The sequence below is a fragment of the Corylus avellana genome, chromosome 9, assembly GCF_965113065.1.
Source record: "Corylus avellana chromosome 9, dhCorAvel1.hap1.2, whole genome shotgun sequence".
NCBI classification, from domain to species: Eukaryota; Viridiplantae; Streptophyta; class Magnoliopsida; order Fagales; family Betulaceae; genus Corylus; species Corylus avellana.
Window position 1 is genome coordinate 13,099,005 of NC_142498.1, and position 26,900 is coordinate 13,125,904.

Consider the following 26,900-nt stretch of genomic DNA (forward strand, 5'->3'; position numbering starts at 1 on the left):
TTGATTTTTCAAACAGCACTCCAAGTGCTAGGGATCTAATTTACTTGTGGTCAACAATACTCTACTCTTAATTAGCTTTTTGTCAGATTTGTACAATCCCTTTCCTTGCTAATTAAGATGTACCCCACTAACCTAGAAAATTAAGCTTGGCATGACATAAAGAATATATTTTATATTACAAGTTGCAGCTTTTTAATTTGGGTATGATAAATCATATATATAGTTTATATGATAACTTGGCCTTGATTACCTGGCAGCTTGTTAGGAAAACAAATTAATTATAGTGTTGTTATGTGTTGACGAAGACATTAAAATATTGATTATAGTTAAAAAGTAAATGCATTTTTCACGTGTCCGAGTTTCATATATTCAAGACCAAGACACGTTAAATTCCCTCAATATTTTTAAACAATAATCAAACTCAAACGTAGCTTCTATAGTCAATATTCTTATAGGGTTTAATGGGTTCACTAATAATGCATAAAATTCTTTATTCAAGTTCTTTATAAAGACTAGTTCTTCTCTTTGGATTTCACCTTCATCTGATATATTCTCCTTTCCCAGTTTCTCAGAGTTTCAATGGCATCTCAGATAAACAAGACAATGTTGTGGATGCTGCTTGTTTTCTTGCTGGTATCAAACATGCAACAACGTTGTTTTGCAGCAAAAGGAAAGCATCAAAAAGTACCTTGTTTCTTCATTTTCGGGGACTCTTTGTCGGATGATGGGAACAACAACAATCTTGTGACTTTGGCAAAAGCCAATTATACTCCCTATGGGATTGATTTCCCCAAGGGGCCTACGGGAAGGTTTACCAACGGTCGTAATATCGTCGATTTCATTGGTCTGCATTTTGCTCTTTCTCATTACATTATTATTATATTATATGGTTGCCAAAGTATGATATATATATATATATATATATATATATATATATATGAGAAAAATAAGAGAATTGGTTTAGAAAGACAAAGAGCTTCTCAAAAACATGAGTTGCTCTAGCCATATGACTCTTCTATATATTTAGGAGAAATACAACGGTACAATTTTTTTCTATGGAAAACTCCTAACGGTAACACTAGATAATGTTGGAAAGTTCATATTACAAAAGGTAAGCAATCTTCTCTTGGTCCACGTCTGTAGCATTTAAGTCTCCAACGGTCACTTGAGCAAACATAGGAATATCTTTGTCTAGGTCCTCTATATATGGGATGTTTGCAACAGCTGGGTCCACCATTTCTAAACACATCCACATGAGTTGAAGTCTTCAACGATACATTGAGAAATTATAGGAATATCTTTTCTAAGTCCACCAGGTATGGAATATTTGCAACGGCTAGTTCCACACTTTCTAAACCAATTAATCTCTTTTCCATAATTCTTAGTGAAGCTCAATCTGTAGTGGATTCTTTTGATACGTTTGCTTTATCACTCCCCCTCAAGCTGGAGGGCGGCGGAGGCAGAACTCCAAGCTTGATTCGAAGAGTATGAAAGTGGTCCTTAGAGAGTGCCTTGGTGAGAATATCAGCCACCTGTAAAGCAGAGGGGACATAGCGGGTAATAAGAGCACCAGCAGCAACTTTTTCGCGAACATAGTGAATATCAAGCTCAATATGTTTGGTGCGAGCATGAAAAACTGGATTCACTGTCATATGAAGGGCACTAATATTGTCACAAAATAATGTAGGAGGAGGATGTAGTGTAAGGCCGATATCACAAAGCAAATAAGTAATCCAAGTAATTTCAGCTGCAGCGGAGGCCATGGCTCTGTATTCAGCTTCAGCACTCGACCGAGAAACCGTGGGCTGCTTCTTGGAAGTCCAAGAGATACAGTTTGAGCCCAAATAAATAGAATAGCCAGTTGTAGATCGTCGCGTGTCAGGGCACCCAGCCCAATCAGCATCAGAAAAACCATAGAGATTAAGGGATGAGCGGGATAGTAGTCTTATTCCATAATGCAACGTACCTTGGAGATAACGCAAGATGCGTTTGACAGCTTGAAGATGAGACAATCCAGGTAAATGCATAAATTGACAAACAAGATTGACAGCATATGTGAGATCAGGCCGAGTCAATGTGAGATATTGTAGAGCACCAACAAGACTACGAAAATATGTGGCATTAACAAGAGAGTCATCCTTACTGTGCAGCTTAAACTTTTGAGCAAGGGGAGTGCCAATAGGGTTGCAACTAGACATGGATGCCTTGGAAAGAATATCTCGGGCATACTTTTGTTGGGAGAGGAACAGGCCACCAGAAAAGGGAATAACTTCAATACCCAAGAAAAAATGTAGAGGTCCTAAGTCTTTCATGCAAAATTCTGTGCTTAACTGAGAAATGAGGTTAGTCAAAAGAGAAGATTGATTACTAGTAACAATTATATCATCAACATAAACCAAAAGGAGAATGAGAGTAGAATTAGTTCGAAAAATAAATAAAGATGAATCAGCTCTACTACATGTGAAACCAAGGTGTAAAAGAAAAGAGCTAAAACGATCAAACCACGCACGAGGTGCTTGTTTGAGTCCGTAAATAGCCTTGCGAAGGCGACATACATGAGTAGGAAAAGTAGGATTGAAAAATCCAGGAGGTTGTTCCATGTAGACAACCTCTTTAAGATGTCCATGCAAGAAGGCATTTTTAACGTCCAATTGCCGAATGGACCAACCATGAGTAACAGCTAGGGAAAGGACAAGCCGTATAGTAGTTGGTTTAATAACAGGACTAAAGGTTTCAGTGAAATCTATACCTTCCAATTGACTGTAACCTTTGGCAACCAACCTGGCTTTAAAACGCTCAACGGAGCCATCAGATTTGAGTTTAGTTTTGAAGACCCATTTGGAGCCCATGATATTCATAGAATCGTGACGAGGAACAAGATCCCAGGTGTGTTGGTGATGAAGAGCAGTTAGCTCATCTCGCATAGCTTGGAGCCATTTAGGACTTTGTAGAGCTGAAGAGAGATCATGAGGTTCCAAGGGAGATGATGAGTGTGAACTGACTAAGCCATGGTGTGTACGAGCTTTACGTCGAGTGATCATCGGATGGACATTGAGAGATGACGAGCCACTAGTGCATGATTCCATAGGAACTTGAGGCAAATCAATATATAATTCACTTGGGTGAACAGAGATTGATGGAGGGAGCACTTGAGTATTGTTTGCTGAATTTTCCGCATGCTGAGAATTTTCAGGTGAGGGGACTGCTTGAGCATCAGTGTTGACAGCTGGAGAATATTCATCTTGGTTGTTTGCAACGGTTTGAGCATTTTGGCTGTTTTCATTCGGTTGACTGCTACAAGGATCTAAGACTCTGGCTGACGAGTTGATGATGTCTGGTTCACTGGAGGCATCTTGGATGACGTCTGGTTCTCTGGAAGCAACATGGATGTCTTCTGGTTCTCTGGAGGCAGCTTGGATGTCGTGGGTGTTATCATTTTGTGGAGCATTCTGGTTGTGGCAAACATGAGCAATGGTGGAGTCCATGGGTTGTTGAAAAATAAAAGAGCCCCCAAGTTTTGGTTGGGAGACAACATCCATTTGTGGTGTGGAGTCACCACGTGATCGCCCAGGGGTGACATCCGAAAGCCCAGAAGATGAAGACAGGAAAAATTCATCTGCAAGTTCTGAAAAGGTAGAAAAAATACTATTTTGTTGTGCAGGAGAAAACAACAATTTTGGGTCAGTGTAAGGAAATATTTTTTCATCAAAAATAACATGGCGAGATAAATAGACTCTCTTCGAGGGTGGATGAAGGCATCTATAACCTTTGTGCATAGGACTATATCCAAGAAACACACAAGGGTAGGATTTTGGAGTGAACTTGTTCTTGGCATAGTCACGTAAATAAGGAAAACACCTACATCCAAAAACCTTCAAAGAGTTATAGTCAGGATGAATGCCATGTAATTTAAAAAATGGTGTCTCCATTTGGAGAACTGAGGATGGTAGTCGATTGATGAGATATACAGCAGTCATGAAGGCATCAACCCAAAAATGCTTGGGTAACTGTGCATGAAAAAGCATTGTTAGTCCAGTTTCGACAATGTGCCTGTACTTTCGTTCGGCAACGCCATTTTGTTCGGGTGTTCCTGGACAAGAAATATGTCGGATAATACCATTTGTTTCCAAGTGAGACAAAAAATCCTTTAACTCAAATTCACCACCTCCATCACACTGAAAAATTTTAATTTTGGACCTAAATTGATTTTCTACCATACGTTGAAAAATGAGGAAGCTATTGAAAAAATCAGATTTTTTTTTCAATGGATATAGCCAAGTATATCTAGTATGATCATCAACAAAAAGCACATAATATTTGTAATTTTGAACAGAGGCAATAGGGGCTGGTCCCCATAAATCACAGTGAATTTTTGTGAGAGGAGCAGATTCAATTTTATTATGCAGAGGAAAAGGGAGACGACAACTTTTTCCCATTTGACAACTACTACATATAGTTTGAGATTTTAACCAACTAGAAACATCAATAATTTGTTTAGAAGCTAAATTATGTAAAAGCTTAGAATGAGGGTGGCCAAGCCTCTGGTGCCAAAGAGGCTTCGGTGCTCGTCCAGATTTTATTGCTGCCAAAGCCGTAATTGCTCCCCCTTCATGAAGTGCGTATAAGCCACCTTGCTTATGCCCCGTTGCCAGGATTAGCCCCGTAATTCTGTCCTTGATCTTAAAACCAGAAGAAATGAATTCAATAGCACATGAAAGATCTTTAGTTAATTTACTAACAGAAATTAAATTTTTCTTAATATCAGGCACAACAAGCACATCTTGAAGTTCTAATTTTCCATGAGAAGAGTTTACTGTAGTGGTACCAATATGAGAAATAGGCAACAATGAACCATCGCCAACCATCACGTAATCATTACCAGTGTAAGATTGAGGATTATTAAGATTACCTGGATCGGAGGTCATGTGAGAATTTGCTCCGGTGTCGGTATACCAATTTGGATCAGAATCTTGTGGGTCAGATACTGTAGTTGCAGCAAAAGCTTGAGAGAGATTTTCATTAGTATCATAGGAATAGTCATACCGATACCAACACTTTGTCGCGATGTGTCCAATGCGTCCACAAATTTGACATTGAGATGTTGAATGAGATTGTTGTTGATTTTGTCGTGAAAAATCCGATTGAGATGACTGATTTTTTTGTTGTGCAGAACGACCAACAATATTATTGTTGGGAAAAGGTGCATATGACTGATTTATTCCATGAGTAATCCCACGTCCATGATGAGTGGATGCTTGATTTGCTGGAGCAAATCCACGTCCTCGAGAGTTGAAGGAGAACCCTGGATTTCTACCTCGATTCGATCCACGACCCCTTCCACCATTTCGTTGACCAAAAAATGCAAAATTGGGATTGGGATTTGGATTAAATCCCTCTTTTTCTTCATTAGTCACAGAACCATATCTCATGTCATAGCCTTGTAAGGCCATGACGAACTGACTAAATGTGGGAAATGGAGGTTTAGACAGCATGGTTGTGACAAAAACATCATATTTTTTGCCAAGACAATGAGACAGTTGCACAGTCTTGTCTTCATCAGAAATTGGTTTCTTTATGGCTGCAAGATTATCACAAATAGATTTAAAAGAAGTGAGATAATTACCTAAGGAAGTCGACTCTGGTTTGGGCATCTGAAGTTGGCGTTTTAGCTGAACTTCTCTTTCTTTGGTTGCCTGAAGATAGGTTTCTTCAAGACAACACCACATCTCACGTGCAGTATTTTGGCCAACAACGTGTCCGAGAGCTTCTTCTGACAATGTTCCTGTAATCCAACTGCGTAGCAGCAAATCTGTGGATTGCCATTCTTCATACTTAGGATTGGGTACTTCTTTATTTGACTCATCTGTAGTTGTTGCCTTGGGTGGATCATCGGTAAGATGGTTCACCAATTTGAGATTTTGGATTAATGGAAAAATGGTCATTTGCCACACAAGAAAATTTTTTGAGTTGAGTTTAGGTGGGACAGCTGTGATAAGGTTATGAAGATTGAGCATAGAGAGTGTGAGGGATGTTGATGATTGAGCCATTTGTCTAGACGTGTCAAGAGCTTCAAGGCTCTGATACCATGAGAAAAATAAGAGAATTGGTTTAGAAAGACAAAGAGCTTCTCAAAAACATGAGTTGCTCTAGCCATATGACTCTTCTATATATTTAGGAGAAATACAACGGTACAATTTTTTTCTATGGAAAACTCCTAACGGTAACACTAGATAATGTTGGAAAGTTCATATTACAAAAGGTAAGCAATCTTCTCTTGGTCCACGTCTGTAGCATTTAAGTCTCCAACGGTCACTTGAGCAAACATAGGAATATCTTTGTCTAGGTCCTCTATATATGGGATGTTTGCAACAGCTGGGTCCACCATTTCTAAACACATCCACATGAGTTGAAGTCTTCAACGATACATTGAGAAATTATAGGAATATCTTTTCTAAGTCCACCAGGTATGGAATATTTGCAACGGCTAGTTCCACACTTTCTAAACCAATTAATCTCTTTTCCATAATTCTTAGTGAAGCTCAATCTGTAGTGGATTCTTTTGATACGTTTGCTTTATCAATATATATATATATATATATATATATATATATATATATGCTTAATTTTGAACACTTTCTCCCATTACAGCTGAATCTCTGGAATTCGTCAATTTCATTCCACCTTTTGCTACTGCCAGAGGCAGGGAAATACTCAAAGGTGTCAATTATGCATCTGGCGGTGCAGGAATTCGCAACGAAACTGGACAAACCCAGGTACGGTGGCATGCATGTTATAAGTAGAGACAATTGTAATACTGTTGAGGAGAAACTTCACCAAAATCTTCTAAACTTTCACGCGTTTTGAGAATACTCTTTCAAAGTTCAAAAGTTCTCAATTTCACTTTTCCAACTTCTAATTCGATGCAATCTCCCCCATCGGGAGTTAAAATAGATGGTAAAAGTGATGAGATTTTTTTTATAAAATTTCAAATTTACCCTTAATTTCAATTTGTTATTTTTTTTTTTTTAAAAAAAAAACATTAAATTCAAGGGTATTTTAGTATTTTTCATTGCTTCTATTGGGAGTTAACGCCAAAAATTGACGGAGGGGATATATTGCATCAAATTAAAAGTTTGAGAAGTGAAATTGAGGGCTTTTTAACTTTAAAGCGGTCTGCTCAAAACATGTAGAAGATCAAGAGACCTAACCTTTGCGAAGTTTTTCCTACTGTTTAATATGTAATACAGTATAAATGTAACCCTAACACTAACACTGCCAAGTTAATATATATATATATATATATATATATATATATATATATATAATTTGGTTGATGATCATTGCAGGGTGATCGGATAAGCATGGATAGGCAGTTGAAAAATCACCAGATTACGGTGTCGAAGATCAAGTTGGGAAATCATAACAAATCAACTGCAGAGTACCTAAGCAAGTGCATATATGTTGTTGCAATTGGTAGCAATGACTATCTTAATAACTACTTCTTGCCGCAGTACTACCCAACTAGCACCATTTACACCCCACAGCAATACGCTGTCGTTCTCAATGACCAATTATCTCAGCAATTAACGGTTAGCACGTTTTCTTTCATACTTTTTGCAGCTCGTTTTAACTCTTAATAGTAGCTGTGTGTTACGAACCTAAATATTAAGTTGGTAACCGAATAAATTTGGGTAGGTTCTTAGAGGGAAACTGTACGTCTTTAAAACATAAGTTTGGAAATAAATTTTTATTCTATATTTTATTAGTACAGAAACTGTAAAGTATTTAGCTATTTCTATTAGTTTAATCTTTTGTGATAAGTAATGATTTAACATGGTATCAGAGTCAAAAGTTCTGGGATCAAACCTTAACTATGTCAAATCTCTCTCATTTAAATTAAATATTTCACGTGTTAAACCTCCCACATGTGAGGGGGAGTGTTAACTTATTGATTAAGTGATTAAATTTATATTATTGAGTAGATTATCGATTACACTATTTATTTTCTTTAAATATTATTTTTAGGAAAAAATATAAAAAAGCCTCCCAAACTACCAGCTGTTTTCGATTTAGCCCCCTAATGTTTCAAAAGTGATAAAGTAGCCCTCCAAACTACCAAACTATTGCATTTTGGCCACTCCGTTAGTCAAAACTGTCAGTTTGGATGGAAACTGCAAAACGACGTCGTTTTGTTATGGGTAAGTTACTACAATGCCCTTTTATGAAGAAAAAAAAAATTTGGGGAAAAATATAAAAAAGCCCCCCAAACTACTAACCGTTTTTATTTTAGGCCCCTAATATTCAGAAAATGATATAGTAGCCCCCAACAAAGCGACATCGTTTTGCAGTTTCCGTCCAAACTAACGGTTTTGACTAATAGAGTGGCCAAAATGCAATAGTTTGGTAGTTTGATGGGCTATTTTATCACTTTTGAAACATTAGAGGGCTAAATCGAAAATGGCTGGTAGTTTAGTGGGCTTTTTTATATTTTTCCCTATTTTTTAATGTCTATTTTATTATTTTTTAACCCTACTATTTTCATGGTCTCTCTCTATAACATCTCTCTGTTGCAATACTTTGATTCAGTCTTAAGGAAAGGGAAAATTTATAACAAATTCAACAACAGATACTAAGCGACTCTCTGTTCTAACTCCACAAATTCAACTTCAAAATGAAATTCAACAGGGAGCTGCTATGGAACAGAGAGCTCCTATGAATTTCAACCATTAATATTTTGATTCCCATCTGAGCCCTTCAAACTGCCGGCGGCTTTGAAAACTGTCGGCCTGAGAACGAAACCCACCATCTCTCCTCCCTCATTGCCAAACACCCAGCTCATCCATTTGGACGAAGGTGGGAGAGGAGTAGCGTTTGGGGAAAAAAAAAAAAAAAAATTAATAATAATAATAATCTTACCCCTCAAACTATCCCTCATTTTGTAATTATATTTCTAAACTTTAAAAGGTGACATTGAAGCTCTACATGCGAGTCAAATTAGACCATTTTATATTTATCTCTAATAAAATTAAAAAAATTAAAAATAACCATTGAAAAAAAGAAAAAATCAAGGGGCTAATATGAAAATGACTATCATTTTTTGGTGTTTTTAGTTTTTTTGTTTGTTTAATATTTTCAAATGCATTTTTTTTTAACAAAAAAAACAAATTAAGAATATTTTGAAGAGAAAAATGTAAAAGTGTCTAATTTGAAACACGGTAGTAGTATTGGAGACTCTAATGTCACTTTTTAAAGTTTGAAAGTATAAGTGCAAAATGAGCGATAGTTGGGAACGAAGCTATGATGTCTTATGGGAAAAGGCCAAACCAAATTTTTATTTTTAGTATTTTATTTTATTTTTATTTTTGGAAAACTACCTTTTGCCCCCATGAAATACAGCGTCTTGGCACTTTTCTTGCATGAATTACCAACTATGACAACTGACCCCCATGAACTACCATTTTGAGCCCAAAACCCCAATTCCGTCAGTCAAAAGCCCATTTCGTTAGCTAAAGGCGTTAACTCAGATAATCTACTCGTCACTTTGCTCCCATAAACTACAATTCATTGTCACTTTGCTCCCATGAACTACAACGCATTGTCACTATGACCATCTGAGTTAACGCTTTTGACTGATTTTTGACTGATGAAAATGGTCTTTGATTGACAGAATGAGGGTTCTTGGCCCAAAATGGTAGTTTATGAGGTCGAGTGTCACAGTTGGTAGTTCATGGGGGCAAAGTGAAAATGTATTGTAATTTATGGGAGCAAAAGGTAGTTTCCCCATTTTTTTTTTTTTTTTTTGTTATTTTTTATGAACTAAAGACTATCCCAGACTATAAATATCAAATAAAAATTAAAAAAAAAAAATTGTAGTCCACAATTAAATAACTATAGTTATTAAATAACAACTAAATAACTATAATTTGTTATAAAATACCAATAAAAAACTTTTGAGGTTGCCAATTTGGCATCCCACTCTTTTCTTTTTTCTTTTTTTTTTTTTTTTTTCCAAAAAAGTCACTCATTGTTTTCACATTTACAAATAACTTTCTTCATGTTTTACTCATAGAAAACTCAAAACTCATTTTACTCACATCAACCCACTTTTGTCTTATCAATCTATTTCTTTCTCATTTCTATTCGACTGACATGTTTGCTTCTGCTAGCCGACACTAGTAGGGACTATAAAACTTTTATACAATTAGAGCTTTTAGATTTGAATGGGTAAGGACAAAAAGATTTATTGGCTAGGGATTACAAATTTTTTTGTACAATTAGGGCTTATAAGTTTGAATAGGTAAGGGCCGAAAGATTTATTGAGTGGGGAAAAAGAATTAGTGAATAGGGCCAAAATTTTTATTGGGTATGACCAAAAAAATTTGTTGGTAAGGGCTAATACGGTGAATATAAAAATTTTAGCATATAATTTTTTATTTATTTTTTATTTTTTTAACCTTATCAATTATTTTCTAAGAAATTGGGGGGCCTTGGCTTATACTGCCCCCTCCTCCCCTTCCTCCGTCATTGGCGATAGTTCATAGGGTTAAAGAATATTTTTTTCGAAATTAAAAAAAAAATATATATATATATATATATATATATATATATATATATATATATATATATATATATATTATCCAAGGTGCTATAATAATGTGAAAGTTTATTGTCGCAAATTTTTTGAAACTTTTGATTTTGAAATATTTGTTGGAGAGATAAAGTGATTCATAAGAACTAAATATAACTATTATAAATGATATGAACATCTCCCGGAGATGCTCTTACCAAAAAAAATTCTTACTTGGTTAAACAATCTTAGAGACTTAGAAGATGACCTTTTATAATAGAGAATTGTAAAGTAACCCTACAAGTTCATCTTGTGTCACTCAAAAGATGATTTGGCTCTTAAAATCACCATTAGCCTTGTGATTGATCACTATTAAATTTTAATCAAATGTTGATTTTAAAAGTCATATATTTTTTTAGGAACACCATAATAAGACAAGAGTAACTTTTAAAAATTAAAAAGAAGTACTGTAACATAGTGATAGAGAAAAACTGATGAGGCAATATTTGAATGTGTTGATGATGCAAGAGTTTGTACAAGTATGGGGCAAGGAAATTTGCCATCTTCGGGCTGGCTGCGATTGGTAGTATTCCAATCATACGGAGCTCATGTGGAAGTGGAACAAATGGCTCTGCCTGCGTCGACAACATCAACAATGCCGTTGAACTTTTCAATGTTGGGCTTAAATCACACGTGGCTGCTCTCAATCGCAATTTGACCCGTGCTTCTTTTATCTTCATAAACTCTACTGGAATCGGGTCCACCAGTCCGCTTCTAGGTATATTTTCTTATCAACTTAGGGTTTGTTTGAAGTTACGTTTGAAGAGTCTAAAAGTATTTTTAACGTTTCTTACTAAATAGACCAAATTTTTATTTGGCACATCCTTTTAAATATTAAAAGTAATTTTTAAACTTCTCAACGCAATCTTAATCGGACTCTAAATTACTAGTATTATAGATTTACGGTATTGTGAGATTGAGATGGAATTTTGTATCAGCTTCCTTGGTTTCCAATGTTTCCTGCTGTGAAGCGTCGAGCACTACTGGGCTGTGCGTGCCCTTGGGAAGTACATGCAGTAACCGGAGCCAATATGCATTTTTTGATTCAATCCACCCCACTCAAATTGTTGCTTCGGTGTACGCGGGAAGAGCATACAAAGCTGAGTCTCCAACTGATGCTTATCCATTTGATATCAGCCACCTCGCACAACACTGATACGGGAACAAGATTCTTGTTTCAATTCTATAATATATAAATAATCATTGCTTGGATTTTAGTTCCGAGTGTCTTGAAAATAATACCCATAGTAAAGAAATAATTGATTTTTTTTTTTTTTTTAATGTTCTAAATTGTCACCTAAATGCAACACGTGTAGACAGATTTTCTCTATTTGAAATAAAATTGACTATTTATTTTATGATTATGATTTAAAGTTAGTATATTTAATGGTGTATGAAGTCAATGTTTGCACGTATTTTAAAAAATTTAAATAGGAAAAAATTTACTTTATCCCCTGAAGTTTGAGGTGTTTTTCAATTTGGATCTCAATGTTTAAAAATTTTCAATGTAACTTCCCTATTGTTTCAAAATTTCGCAATAGGGACTCTCTGTTACTAATTTCCATCTAAGTAGACGGAAATTATCCCACATGTGTCTCAAGCGGGAACAATATGCATTCTCTTCCAGTTTTGCCCCTCAGTAAAACTAACGCATTTTGCAAAACAAAATGCGTCAACCCCCCTTTTGAACCCCACTTTGCTCCTTCTCCTTTTCACCCCAACACCCATACACGATCTTGTGCTCTTAGCCACAGAGATAGCAGCTAGATCTAGTGTTTCTCTTTTGACTCTTTGCCCCGCGTCTCTTGGGGCAAGTTTTTGTTGTTGCTGAGGAATCAACTTGCTGGGATTCATTAGTAGTTTGCAAGAATGCATTGGAGAGGTGGAGCTGATTTAGATGTGGTATCATTGAGTGAGGTGAGGAACTGTAGTCTCCATAGAGGTAGTTTTCTGTTTGGTTCTCGAGAAAGTCAAAAGAGCGGCCTTGTTGTTGATCATCTTCTTTTCTAAGCCCAAAGTCATAGCTCCAATTTCCTCCAAACAAGTTGTAGAGATCTTTGCCGTTGTAAACAAATGGGTCTTGTGGAAAATCCACAGCTTCTAGCGACGTTCTCTCTCCCTCTCTCTCTCTCTCTCTCTCTCACTTCCACTCTCTCTAAGCTAAAGGACCCATGTGGAGGAGTAGCATAGAGACCACTTTGCCTTTTTGGTCTTCTGTGGATGGAGAAATGGACCTTTTTAAGGGCCTGTAGATGAAAAACAAGGGGACCACGAAAACTAAACAAGGGACCACTAGGGGTGGGTATCGGTCAACACGGTCCAGTTTTGGCTCTTATCGGTTATTAACCGATAATTTTCAGTTAAACGATTTCTTAACCGATACCAAACCGATAAGAATTTTAACTGAAATTATCAGTTATAATGGTACACGGTTAAACCGGTTAACTCGTTATAAATCTCACATTCTTCAGTGTTCTCTACTTCTCTAACCCCTAAGCACCAAAAGGCAAAAACCCTTACCTGAATTGAATCTTTGATGCTAAAAGAGAGGTCTGTGAGAGCAGATAGGGGCGGATGTTGCAAGAACTGGAAAGAGAAAAAAAAAATGGGGAAGAAACCCATTCTCTTGCAATGGTGAGAAGGAAAAGAAAGAAAAACAATGAGGAAGAAAGAGTCTGCTGAGTGGGAGGAGGAGGAAAAAAAAACACAAAGAAAAGAAAAGAAATATGTGGCGTGTGAATTGGGAAAATAAATTAAATGATGAGAAGGAAAAGAAAGAAAAACAGAGGAAGAAAGAGTCTGCTGCGTGGGAGGAGGAGAAAAAAAAAAAGAACCATAGGGGCTCAAACCCATGACCACGAGGATCTAAGCCTTGTGCTCTAGTGCCCTACCAACTGAACTAGACTAGTTTTGTTACTAGCCTTCCCCCATACTGGTTCTTATCGGTTAAAACGGTTAACCGATAACAAATGGTTAACCGGATCGGACCGGACCGAAAAAAATTTCGGTACAAAATTTTTAACTGATAAGAATATCAGTTAAACGGTTATGGTTAATATCGGTTCAATCGAACCCGGTAGACAGTCAGTCAAACGATTAACGGTTAATCTGCCTACCCTTAGGGACCATGATTTGCTGCTTGAATAAACAAAACAAAAGAGAAACACTAGAGAGAGTGTTGTGTCGTGTGTGGGTGTTGGAGTGAAAAGGAAAAGGACCAATAGTGGACCAACATAGGGAAGCTGACTTAAAAAATTGCAAAATGCATTAGGTTTTAATGAGGGGCAATTAGGTAATTTCACTAGCTTTACTAAGGGACAAAATTGGAAGATAACGTATATTGTTCCTACGTGCGATGCACGTGGGATAATTTTCGTCCACTTAGACGAAAATTAGTAACAGAGGGTCCCTATTACAAAATTTTGAAATAATAGAGTGGTACATTGAAAATTTTTAGACATTGGAGTTCAAATTGAAAAATACCTCAAACTTCAAGGAGGTAAAGTGAATTTTCCCCACTTAAATAATTATAGAATGATGTAGACTATTAAATGAAGAGGATCCTAACTATGAAATGGATACTCTCTTTAAAGCACGACCATCAATTTCATTTATAATGGAGAGTCCTTGTCCATACAAGATGACCATGCATCGTTACTGAAAGGACTACAATCCAACTCCACATATACAAGCCAATGAAATGGAAATAGATAAGAACAAATTATTGCAAACACCCAACAATCCACACAAAGATTTTGGTTACAACCCCTTTGAGAACCTCCAAGGTAAAACTAGTACTCCAAGCCAACCAAACCTAGGTGAAATATCACTATGAAAAATTAAAGTGCAGACAAAGAAAACTTACAACCCCTTTGTGAAATACTTAGATTCCATACGTACGTAAACTCCTCGTTTGCCCTTTATCTCCACGATATGCTCTAGCTCCTCATTGGCCAATCTTCTATAAATGATGTCCTTACCAATCTATCAGTAGACTTTGAATGGTTGAAGGTTTATATGGAGATGTGTGGTTCGAACATAAACTCCAAGAGAGGGAAGGTATAAATGGCTCTTAAAGGTTAAGCTATGCAACCTCCCAAGAGATTTTAAGGCTGATACTTCACCCATTACACATTGAGCAACCTTATCTATTAATGGGTTGTGTGAAAAACAAGCAATGTCTAAAAAGGAATGAAATGGTTCCGAATAGTCACTAGGGTTTTAGCACTAACTCTAGTGACAGCTCAATAATATCACAACAGTCTAGGTGATGGTGCTCTTAAAAAGTTATTTTCAAGAGTTATTTTCAAGAGGTAGCGTAATGACACTCTAGGTGCAATCTCCCAGGAGTAGTCTGAAACAAGCAGCATCACAACAGTCTTGTTCATGGTCCAGGTGACTGTTTTTAAGAGTCACTTGGAATGAGCAATGTTACGATGGAATAGGTGACGGAACTCTAGAGAGTCCCCTTAAGCAAGAAGCAGCACTACGTAAGGGTGACATTCTTGGAGACAATTTTTTTTTTTTAACTATTCTTTGATCATAGATCAAAAAGAAAACTCGGCGTTTGTAGTTGCAAATTGGAAGAGAAAGAACCCTATCAAGGGAAATCTTGTATGCTGGGGTTGCGGGCAATTTGGACACCTTAAAAGAAATTGCCCAAAAAGAGGAGCAGGTTCAACAGAGTGCTTAAAAAACGCTAATACTATTTCTCTCTGTACAGAGAGAGATGATGATGTTCTTTCATAAGGGCATGTACATCCTCTAGCATGACCGCCAAAAATGTCAAGATAATGGATGTGTTCTATTAGCGTGTCCAAATTTACATATGAGACATTAGTTTGATTTTTTGATGTCGGGTATGTGGTGGAAAAGGGTGTCGATGGCTGATGAACTTCCAAGGAAACCAAACATGGATGTTGCACCATATTTTTCTACAGGATTTTTTCAACATGTGCCAAAAAATGAAAATTCTTGGAATGGTTTAAGTCTAAGTGCAATTACTCTTTATGGTGGAGCATGATAATTCTTGTAGAATTATTATTGTTGCTCTAGACAGTATTTTGTACGACATCCCAAGGCATGGAGATGGGCATCAATCAAGATGCGAACCTAAGGTCTTAGGTGGAGGTTGCCAAATTTTTACCAAGGTGGAGATTGTTGATAATGGCTCAAATTGTCAACAAGTGGAATGATAATTACTTGAAAATATCAATATTCAAGTTGGTGGGCTCAAGTCCTATATATCTATAAAAGGATAATGTTAGTTTTAAAATGAGTCCAAGAATAATTTGGAATTGGATTTCTGGAGAAAACGCATGTGGGTAAACATGTGGACCGCAATGTTTATTTTCATCATGAAAAAGACTTTGTATTCATGATGGTTTTGTTTTCCCAGCATCAATTTGATTAAAATTGTTCTCCTATTTTTCGTGATTAATCCTCTATAAAAGGACATGTAGTCCTTGGTTGAGATCATCCGAAAAATCCAAATTGGTGAGAGCACTTTGTGCCATTTACAAAGTGTAGAGAGTTTTTCTTTATTGGGTATTTGAAAGGGACAGTTGAGTGGGGTGTACAAGGAGTTAAGGGTTTGGGTTTGAGATATTAAACTTGAGCGGTTCATGCTTGTGTCATTATACTAAATATTTCTCAATAGTAAAGAAGGAGACTGGATCACGCCCTGTGGACGTAGGCATATTACCGAACCACGTAAACTCTTTGTGTACATGTGTGATTGGTGTGTGTTCTCGTGTGTTTTCTTTCTAAACTTGTCTTTCGCATAAAGGTCTAGTAGAAAATTAGTTGCCAATTAATTATCAATTTTCCCAACAGCACCATCTATCGCATTTGGATCCTCTCTGGTCTGTTTGGACTGGAGGGGATCCAATCCTTGTTATCCAGTTCTTTTTAGAGACAATTATGCCCCTGCAATAACAAAGACCGAATTCCCTTCGGGCCAAATGGATCGGAGGGGATCCCAGTTCCATCTGCCACACTAGCAGTCTCCAGCTAAGTGCAAGTAGTTTATTGTGAAAGGTCGAGCAGGCACATTAGATTCGTTTTTTGTGAAAGGTTGCTAAAAACCATGATTTCTTTTTAATGTCATTTATAAAATTGCGACGGCAATTTACGATTATTTTACAATATTTAGTAAACAAGACGTTTAATTGTGTAAAATTAACGTCGTTTGTAAAAAAGAAAAAAAAAAAGAAAAAAAAAACAATTCAAGTTTTACGTAAGGTCTTAGAAACGACACTAATTAGCATCTTTTAGCAAGAAAAAACATTGATTAATTAGTGTCTTTTTTGCGAGACAACTCTAAAACAAGCAACGTTAATAGCCAGTAGTGGCCATTCCTTTCAAAAGTTGAGGCTTCCTGCTAACCTCATAAACAATAATTCAGACATGCATATGGTCCTCATCATCTTCCTCATTTTTGGAATTTAGTATAATGATTGATGGGATTGATTATGAGGTTGGTTGTTATTGGCCTTCCATTAGAAGGGACGGAGACGAAGTCTAGTATGGGCAAGGGCCGAAGCCTACATGGGCCACCTCATTCTTCCGTCCCTTCGATCCATGCCAGAATGATAGGATTCTGTTACCTTAGCTGGAGATGAATGTTTCTGTTTCTTCCCTCCCATATTGTCTTCAGCGATGAGCTCAGCATATATATCTTGATTGTATCGCACAATTCCTTTCTATCAACAGGTTTTATGTTGAATTTGTCTTCTATAGACTTATTCTTACCATATGGCGTAACAATTATACACTTCTTGCATAACAAATATTAAAATAAAAAGTCAATGGCACTGATATTACAACTGCATGCCCATAATGGTGGTGACCACTCGGCAGCACTCTCCTCCGGATCTAGATCTCCTCCCATTGGAGGGAAAATTGGAGATTCTCCAATTGATCATATTGTTCATTCATTTTCATCCAAGAGCTCACACCACGTCACGTGTTCCACTAAAAAATAAATAATAAAATATTAATTAATTTTTTCAAAAAAATAAAAAAGTAAAATATTTTTTCTAAAAATATGGGTCGCTGGCCACCCAAAACCTTAAGCCACCCCCAACCGGTCTTTGGGGGTGGCAGAAGCCACACCTAGGGCCCCAGGGGGTGGTTCGGCCACCCTCTAGGCCCAAAATGCAAAAATTAAATTTTGGGTTTTGGCCCCTAGGGCCAAAGCCACTCCCAACCGGCCCTAGGGGATGGCTTCCAGGGCTCATTTTGGGTGGCCGACCACCCCATATTTTTTTTTTTTTTTTTAAAAAATAATAATAATAATAATAATTAATTTTTTTTTAAAAAAGTTAATTAATATTTTATTATTTATTTTTGAATGGGACATGTGGCATAGTGTGGGCTGTTGGATAAAAATCAATGGTCAGGATGATAATTGGAGAATCTCCAATTTCCCCTCCAATGGGAGGGGATCTGGATCCCTCTCCTCCTAGGGCCCCTTTGGTGGCGTAATCAATCTTGAAATATGAAAAATAAAGTCATCTTGAAAATTATTTAATTTGTAGATTTTTTTAGCGGAGAATTCTAAGTGTTTTTTTAGCATTTTCTTAGTGTTCTTTCAGTCCTTCGTAAATATTATTTTCTGAAAAAAGCAAAAAAGAAAATAACATTTATTTCTCTCACTCGATTTTTAAAAAATAATATCCACTTAGAACTGTGAGAATACGAGGAGAATACTAGAAAAACACCTAATATTTTCCTTTTTGAAACGGTTTCTCCTATCATTGTTTAGAAGCTTTCATGTGAAAATTTCCATTTTTACTTTCTGATCATCATGTTTTTTCCTATATTAACCCACCTGAAGCATTCTAAAATGTTAAATTACTTATAATTAAAAGCTTACTCTCTATATAGGTATAGAGGAGTAATTAAGTAATTCTCACAACCCCGTCATCCATCTCACTAAAACACACGGAGCCGGCAGCTGAGAAAGGATCTTTTTGTGGTCTCCCTAATCAGGTTGTAACTTAAGACCACTAGATATTTGAGTTGTTATAAAAATAATTGGACTGTTGACTTTGATAAGATTTTGCACAAGATATCATAGATTATCTATAATAAGAGAGTGTAATCTAGGCAAGAAATAACTTCAATTTTTGGTTTGAATTAATTGATAATTATTGAGTAGGACTTTTTTGTAATTATCACTCAATTGATAATGTTTTATCTAAACTTTTAATTGAGATAATGTCCTCGATCTCCTCCCTTCCCCTCCCAAACTGCTAAAAAAATATCAATGTTTATCACAAAGCCAGTAAAAAGATAAAAATGACCATAAATTTTTGTCAATAAGACAAAAATACGTTCTTAAATATTGTTCTTAGCATGGGAAAGAAATCAGTACTTTCTCTAATTTGATATAGTGACGTTTTGGTTTAATGGTTCAAAACATGTGGTTAGAAAGAAAAAAAGATTAAAAAAAATAGCAATTTTAAAACGTATTTAATGAAGAAGGTATTTTTAAAAACCTATTTAAATATTTTGCAAAATGACTGTTTGGCTATTAAAATCGGGCATGCTTAAAAACACATTCCCTTGTCTGCCGATTGAAAACATATATTCTTTTAGGTTTTCAAACCTTAATTTTTTTCAAACACAATCCTAAATGGGACACTTTTTTTCTCAATTTTGCTTAAAAATGTAACATTGGCTTCAAAATTGCAAGGCCAAACACGCTCTTAATTTCTAATCGATGAAGAAAAGGAGAAAAATAACTGAGAAATTTGTTTTAAAAACCATGTGATTTGATTTTTCAAACAGCACTCCAAGTGCTACGGATCTAATGTACATGTGCTCAACAATGCTCTACGCCTAATTAGCTTTTTGTCAGATTTGGACAACCCCTTTCCTTACTAATTAAGATGTCCCCCACTAACCTAGAAAATTAAGCTTGGAATGACATAAAGAATATATATTTTATATTACAAGTTGAAGCTTTTGAATTTGGATATGATAAACTATATATAGTTTATATGATAACTTGGCCTTGATTACCTGGCAGCTTGTTGGGTAAACTAATTAATTATAGTGTTGTTATGTGTTGACAAAGACATTAAAATATTGATTATAGTTAAAGAGTAAATGCATTTTCCACATGTCCGAGTTTCATATATTCAAGACCATGACAGGTTAAATTCCCTCAATATTTTTAAACAATAATCAAACTCAAACGTAGCTTCTATAATCAATATTCTTATAGGGTTTAATGGGTCCATTAATAATGCATAAAATTCTTTATTCAAAAGAATTCTTTATTCAAGTTCTTTATAAAGACTAGTTCTTCTCTTTGGATTTCACCTTCATCTGATATATTCTTCTTTCCCAGTTTCTCAGAGGTTCAATGGCATCTCAGATAAACAAGACAATGTTGTGGATGCTGCTTGTTTTCTTGCTGCTCTCAAACATGCAACAACGTTGTTTTGCAGCAAAAGGAAAGCATCAAAAAGTACCTTGTTTCTTCATTTTCGGGGACTCTTTGTCGGATGATGGGAACAACAACAATCTTGTGACTTTGGCAAAAGCCAATTATCTACCCTATGGGATTGATTTCCCCAAGGGGCCTACGGGAAGGTTTACCAACGGTCGTAATATCGTCGATTTCATTGGTCTGCATTTTGCTCTTTCTCATTACATTATATTATTATATTATATGGTTGCCAAAGTATGATATGCTTAATTTTGAACACTTTCTCTCATTACAGCTGAATTTCTGGGATTCGACAATTACATTCCACCTTTTGCTACTGCCAGAGGAAGGAAAATACTCAAAGGTGTCAATTATGCATCCGGCGCAGCCGGAATTCGCAACGAAACTGGACAAACCCAGGTACGGTGGCATGCATGTTATAGATAGAGATAATTGTAATACTGTTTAGGAGAAACTTCACAAAAATCTCATTAAAATTCACCTGTTTTGAGAATATTCTTTCAAAGTTCAAAAATTCTTAATTTCATCTTCCAAACTTCTAATTTGATGCAATCTCCCCCCGTTGGGAGTTAAAACAGACCGTAAAAGTGATAAGATTTTTTTTTATAAAATTTCAAATTTATCCTTAATTTCAAATTAATTCTTTTTTTTTTTAACAAAAAAAAAGAAAAAAACTAAATTGAAGGGTATTTTAGTATTTTTCATAGCTTCCGTTAGGAGTTAACGCCAAAAACTGATGGAGGGGGTAGATTGCATCAAATTAAAAATTCAAGAAGTGAAATTGAATTTTTTTTTTTTTTTTTTTTTTATAACTTTAGAGAGGTTTTCTCAAAATACGTCGAAATTCAGAAGACTTTACCTTTGCGTATATAATTTGGTTGGTGATCATTGCAGGGTGATCGGATAAGCATGGATAGGCAGTTGAAAAATCACCAGATTACGGTGTCGAAGATCAAGCAGATGTTGGGAAATCATAACAAATCAACTGCAGAGTACCTAAGCAAGTGCATATATGTTGTTGCAATTGGTAGCAATGACTATCTTAATAACTACTTCTTGCCGCAGTACTACCCAACTAGCACCATTTACACCCCACAGCAATACGCTGTCGTCCTCAATGACCAATTATCTCAGCAATTAATGGTTAGCACGTTTTTTTTCATACTTTTCGCAGCTCGTTTTATCTCTTAATAGTAGTTGTGTGTTACGAACCTAAATATTAAGTTGGTAACCGAATAAATTTTGGTAGGTTCTCAAAGGGAAGTTGTACGTCTTTAAAACATAAGTTTAGAAATAAATTTTTTCTATATTTTATTAGTACGGAAACTGTAAAGTATTTATCTATTTTTATTAGCTTAAGCTTTTGTGATAAGTGGTGATTTAACATAGTATCAGAGTCAAAGGTACTGGATCAAACCTTGACTCCGTCAAATCTCTCTCATTTAAATTAAATATTTCACGTGTTGAGCCTCCCACACATGAGGGAGAGTGTTAACTTATTGATTAAGTGATTAAATTTACATTATTGAGTAGACTATCTATTACACTATTTATTTTCTTTAAATATTATTTTTTAATGTCTATTTTATTATTTTTTAACCTTACTATTTTCATGGTCTCTCTCTATAGCATCTCTCTGTTGCAATACTTTGATTCAAATTGAAATTCAAACACAAAGACAACAACTATCTTCTCAATCTTAAGGAAAGGGGAAATTTATAACAAATTCAACTACAGAAACTAAGCAACTCTCTGTTCTAACTCCACAAATTCAACTTCAAAATGAAATTCAACAGGGAGCTGCTATGGAACAGAGAGCTCCTATGAAATTCAACCATTAATATTTTGATTCCCATCTGAGCCCTTCAAACTGCCGGCGGCTTTGAAAACTGTCGGCCTGAGAACGAAACCCACCCTCTCCTCCCTCATTGCCAAACACCCAACTCATCCATTTGGACGAAGGTGGGGGAGGAGTAGTGTTTGGAAAAAAAAAAAAAAAAAATTTAATAATAACAATAATCTTACCCCTCAAACTATCCCTCATTTTGCAATTATATTTCTAAACTTTAAAAAGTGACATCGAAGCTCTACATGTGAGTCAAATTAGACACTTTTACATTTTTCTCTAATGAAATTAAAAAATAAAAAATAACCATTGAAAAAAAAAATCTAGGGGCTAATATGAAAATGACTATCATTTTTTTTGGTGTTTTTAGCTTTTTTTGTTTGTTTAACATTTTCAAATGAATATATATATATATAAGAATATTTTGAATAGAAAAATGTAAAAGTGTCTAATTTGAAACACGGTAGTAGTATTGGAAACTCTAATGTCACTTTTTAAAGTTTGAAAGTATAAGTGCAAAATGAGCAATAATTGGGGACAAAGCTAGAATGTCTTATGGGAAGAGGCCAAACCAATTTTTTTTTTTTTTTGGAAAACTACCTTTCGCCCCCATGAACTACAATGCCTTGGTACTTTTCTCCTATGAACTACTACCAACTGTGATACCCGACCCCATGAACTACCATTTTGTTAGCAAAACCCCTATTCCGTCAGTCAAAAGCGTTAACTCATATGGTCTACCCGTTACTTTGCTCCCATAAATTACAATTCATTATCACTTTGCCCCCATGAACTATTATTTATTGTCACTTTGCCCGCATGAACTACAACGCATCGTTACTTTGACTGTCTGAGTTAACGTATTTGACTGACAGAAGAGGCCTTTGATTGACAGAATGAGGGTTTTGGGTCCAAAATGATAGTTCATGGGGGTCGGATGTGACAGTTGGTAGTTCATGAGAGCAAAGTGAAAATGCATTGTAGTTCTTGAGGGCAAAAGGTAGTTTCCCTTTTTTCTTTTCTTTCTTTTTTTTTTTTTTTTTTTTTTTGTGGTTGTTTTTTATGAAATAAAGACTATCCCAAACTATAAATATCAAATAAAAATTTAAAAAAAATATTGCAATCTACAATTAAATAACAACTAAATAACTATAATTTCTTATAAAATACCAATAAAAAACTTTTGAGGATGCCCATTTGGCAACCCACTCTTTTTTTTTTTTTTTTTTTCCCAAAAAAGTCACTTATTTTTTTTCACATTTACAAATAACTTTCTTCATGTTTTACTCATAGAAAATTCAAAACTCATTTTACTCACATCAACCCATCTTTGTCTTATCAATCTATTTCTTTCTCATTTCTATTCAACTGACATGTTTGCTTCTGCTAGCCAACACTGGTAGGGACTATAAAACTTTTATACAATTAGAGTTTTTAGAATTGAATGGGTAAGGACTAAAAGATTTATTGGCTAGGGATTACAAATTTTTTATACAATTAGGCTTCTAGGTTTGAATAGGTAAGGGCCGAAAGATTTATTGAGTGGGGCAAAAGAATTAGTGAATAGGGCCAAAATTTTATTGGGTATGGCCAAAAAAATTTGTTGGTAAGGGCTAATAGGGTGAATGTAAAAATTTTGGCATATAATTTTTTTTTTTTTTTTTTTTTACCTTACCAATTATTTTCTAAGAAATTGGGGGGGGGGGGGGGGGGGGGGGGGGGGGGGGGACCTTGGCCTATACTGCCCCCTCCTCCCCTTCCGTCATTGGCGATAGTTCATAGGGTTAATGAATATTTTTTCGAAATAAAAAATAAAAAATTTATTCAAGGTGCTATAATAATGTGAAAGTTTAGTGTCGCAAAATTTTTTGAAACTTTTGATTTTGAAATATTTGTTGGAGAGATAAAGTGATTTATAAGAACTAAATATAACTATTATAAATGATATGAACATCTGCCTGAGATGCTCTTACCAAAAAAAATTCCTACTTGGTTAAACAATCATAGATTTAGAAGATGACCTTTTATAATAGAGAATTGTAGAGTAATGCTACAAGTCCATCTTATGTCACTCAAATGATGATGTGGCTCTTAAAATTACCATTGGCCTTGTGATTGATCACTATTGAATATTGATCAAATATTGATTTTAAAAGCCATATATTCTTTTTAGGAACACAATAATAAGACAAGAGTAACTTTTAAAATTACTCAGAAGTGTAACATAGTGATAGAGAAAAACTGATGAGGCAATATTTGAATGTGTTGATGATGCTAGAGTTTGTACAAGTATGGGGCAAGGAAATTTGCCATTTTCGGGCTGGCTGCGATTGGTAGTATTCCAATCATACGGAGCTCATGTGGAAGTGGAACAAATGGCTCTGCCTGCGTCGACAACATCAACAATGCCGTTGAACTTTTCAATGCTGGGCTTAAATCACACGTGGCTGCTCTCAATCGCAATTTGACCCGTGCTTCTTTTATCTTCATAAACTCTACTGGAATCGGGTCCACCAGTCCACTTCTAGGTATATTTCCTTATCAATTTAGGATTTGTTTGAGATTACGTATGAGGGGTCTAAAAGTATTTTTAACGTTTTTTACTAAATAGACCAAATTTTTCTTTGGTACATCCTTTTAAATATTAAAAATAATTTTTAAACTCCTCAACGCAATCTTAATCGGACTCTAAATTACTAGTATTATAGATTTACGGTATTGTGAGATTGAGATGGAATTTTGTATCAGCTTCCTTGGTTTCCAATGTTTCCTGCTGTGAAGCGTCGAGCACTACTGGGCTGTGCGTGCCATTGGGAAGTACATGCAGTAACCGGAGCCAATATGCATTTTATGATTCAATCCACCCCACTCAAATTGTTGCTTCCGTGTACGCGGGAAGAGCATACAAGGCTGAGTCTCCATGTGATGCTTATCCATTTGATATCGGCCACCTCGCACACCACTGATATGGGAACAAGATTCTTGTTTCAATTCTATAATATATAAGTAATCATTGCTTGGATTTTAGTTCCGAGTGTCCTGAAAATAATACCCATAATAAAGAAATAATTGATTTTTTTTTTAAAAAAAAAAATTTCTAAATTGTCACCTAAATGCAACACGTGTAGAAAGATTTTCTCCATTCGAAATAAAATTGACTATTTATTTTATGATTATGATTTAAAGTTTGTATATTTGATGGTGTTTGAAATCAATATTTGCACGTCTTTTAAAAAATTTAAATAAGGGAAAATTTACTTTACCCCTAAAGTTTGAGGTGTTTTGCAATTTGGATCCCAATTAATGTTTAAAAATTTTCAATGTAACTCCCCTATTGTTTCAAAATTTTGCAATAGGGACCCTCTATTACTAATTTCCGTCTAAGTGGACGGAAATTATCACACATGTGTCTCAAGTGGGAACAATATGCATTCTCTTCCAATTTTGCCCCTCAATAAATTCAACGCATTTTGCAAAACAAAACGCGTCAACCCCCCTTTTGAACCCCACTTTGCTCCTTCTCCTTTTCCCCCCAACACCCATACACGATCTTGTGCTTCCAGCGACAGAGATAGCAGCTGGATCTAGTGTTTCTCTTTTGACTCTTTGCCCGGCGTCTCTTGGGGCGAGTTTTTGTTGTTGCTGAGGAATCAACTTGTTGGGATTCATTAGTAGTTTGCAAGAATGCATTGGAGAGGTGGAGTTGATTTAGATGCGGTATCATTGAATGAGGTGAGGAACTGTAGTCTCCATAGAGGTAGTTTTCTGTTTAGTTCTCGAGGAAGTCAAAAGAGCGGCCTTGTTGTTGATCATCTTCTTTTCTAAGCCCAAAGCCATAGCTCCAATTTCCTCCAAACAAGTTGTAGAGATCTTTGCCGTTGTAAACAAATGGGTCTTGTGGAAAATCCACAGCATCTAGCGACGTTCTCTCTCTCTCTCTCTCTCTCTCTCACTTCCACTCTCTCTATGCTGAAGGACCCATGTGGAGGAGTAGCATAGAGACCACTTTGCCTTTTTGGTCTTCCGTGGATGGAGAAATGGAGCTTTTTAAAGGCCTATAGATGAAAAACAAGGGGACCACGAAAACTAAACAAGGGACCACTAGGGGTGGGTATCGGTCAAAACGGTCCGGTTTTGGCTCTTATTGGTTATTAACCGATAATTTTCGGTTAAACGGTTTCTTAACCGATACCGAACCGATAAGAATTTCAACCGAAATTATCGGTTATAATAGTACACTGTTAAACCAGTTAACTCGTTATAAATCTTACATTCTTCAGTGTTCTCTACTTCTCTCACCCCCAAGCACAAAAAAGCAAAAACTCTTACCTGAATTGAATCTTTCATGCTAAAAGAGAGGTCTGTGAGAGCAGATGGGGGCGGATGTTGCACGAACTGGAAAAAGAGAAAAAAAATGGGGAAGAAACCCATTCTCCTGCAATGGTGAGAAGGAAAAGAAAGAGAAACAATGAGGAAGAAAGAATCCGCTGAGTGGGAGGAGAAGAAAAAAAAAAAACAAAGAAAAGAAAAGAAATATGTGGCGTGGGAATTGGGAAAAAAAATGATGAGAAGGAAAAGAAAGAAAAACAGTGGAAGAAAGAGTCTGCTGCGTGGGAGGAGGAGAAAAAAAAAAAGAATCATAGAGGTGCAATCCCATGACCACGAGGATCTAAGCCTTGTGCTCTAGTGCCCTATCAACTGAACTAGACTAGTTTTGTTACTAGCCTTCCCCCATACCGGTTCTTATCGGTTAAAACAGTTAACCGATAACAAATGGTTAACCGGACCAGACCGGACCGATAAGAATTTATGTACAAAATTTGTAACCGATAAGAATATCGGTTAAACGGTTATGGTTAATATCGGTTCGGTCGAAGCTGGTAGACAGTCGGTTAAACGATTAACGGTTAATCTGCTTACCCCTAGGGACCACGATTTGCTGCTTGAATAAACAAAACAAAAGA

At 35.9% G+C, this 26,900-nt stretch overlaps 2 protein-coding genes across 2 annotated transcripts; both read left to right on the forward strand.

Moving 5' to 3' along the window:
* Window positions 1-575: 575 nt before the first annotated feature.
* LOC132190927 (GDSL esterase/lipase At1g29670-like) lies at window positions 576-11,783 on the forward strand. The gene is made up of 5 exons (XM_088510778.1): window positions 576-844; window positions 6,649-6,773; window positions 7,347-7,589; window positions 11,096-11,345; window positions 11,566-11,783. Exons 1-5 carry the CDS (start codon window positions 580-582, stop codon window positions 11,781-11,783), a joined length of 1,101 nt encoding a protein of 366 aa, XP_088366904.1. The 5' UTR covers window positions 576-579.
* Window positions 11,784-20,003: 8,220 nt separating this feature from the next.
* Window positions 20,004-24,902, forward strand: LOC132190928 (GDSL esterase/lipase At1g29670-like). The gene is made up of 5 exons (XM_059605954.2): window positions 20,004-20,268; window positions 20,365-20,489; window positions 20,985-21,233; window positions 24,215-24,464; window positions 24,685-24,902. Exons 1-5 carry the CDS (start codon window positions 20,004-20,006, stop codon window positions 24,900-24,902), a joined length of 1,107 nt encoding a protein of 368 aa, XP_059461937.2.
* The last annotated feature ends 1,998 nt before the right edge of the window (window positions 24,903-26,900 follow it).

Excerpts from the sequence above, each read along its gene's own strand:
- LOC132190927 (XM_088510778.1), top strand. The coding sequence starts at position 580 with ATGGCATCTCAGATAAACAAGACAATGTTGTGGATGCTGCTTGTTTTC. Across the intron at positions 7,590-11,095 it reads AATTATCTCAGCAATTAACG|AGTTTGTACAAGTATGGGGC; the intron begins GTTAGCACGTTT and ends TGATGATGCAAG. Across the intron at positions 11,346-11,565 it reads GTCCACCAGTCCGCTTCTAG|CTTCCTTGGTTTCCAATGTT; the intron begins GTATATTTTCTT and ends ATTTTGTATCAG.
- LOC132190928 (XM_059605954.2), top strand. The coding sequence starts at position 20,004 with ATGGCATCTCAGATAAACAAGACAATGTTGTGGATGCTGCTTGTTTTC. Across the intron at positions 20,490-20,984 it reads ACGAAACTGGACAAACCCAG|GGTGATCGGATAAGCATGGA; the intron begins GTACGGTGGCAT and ends TGATCATTGCAG. Across the intron at positions 21,234-24,214 it reads AATTATCTCAGCAATTAATG|AGTTTGTACAAGTATGGGGC; the intron begins GTTAGCACGTTT and ends TGATGATGCTAG.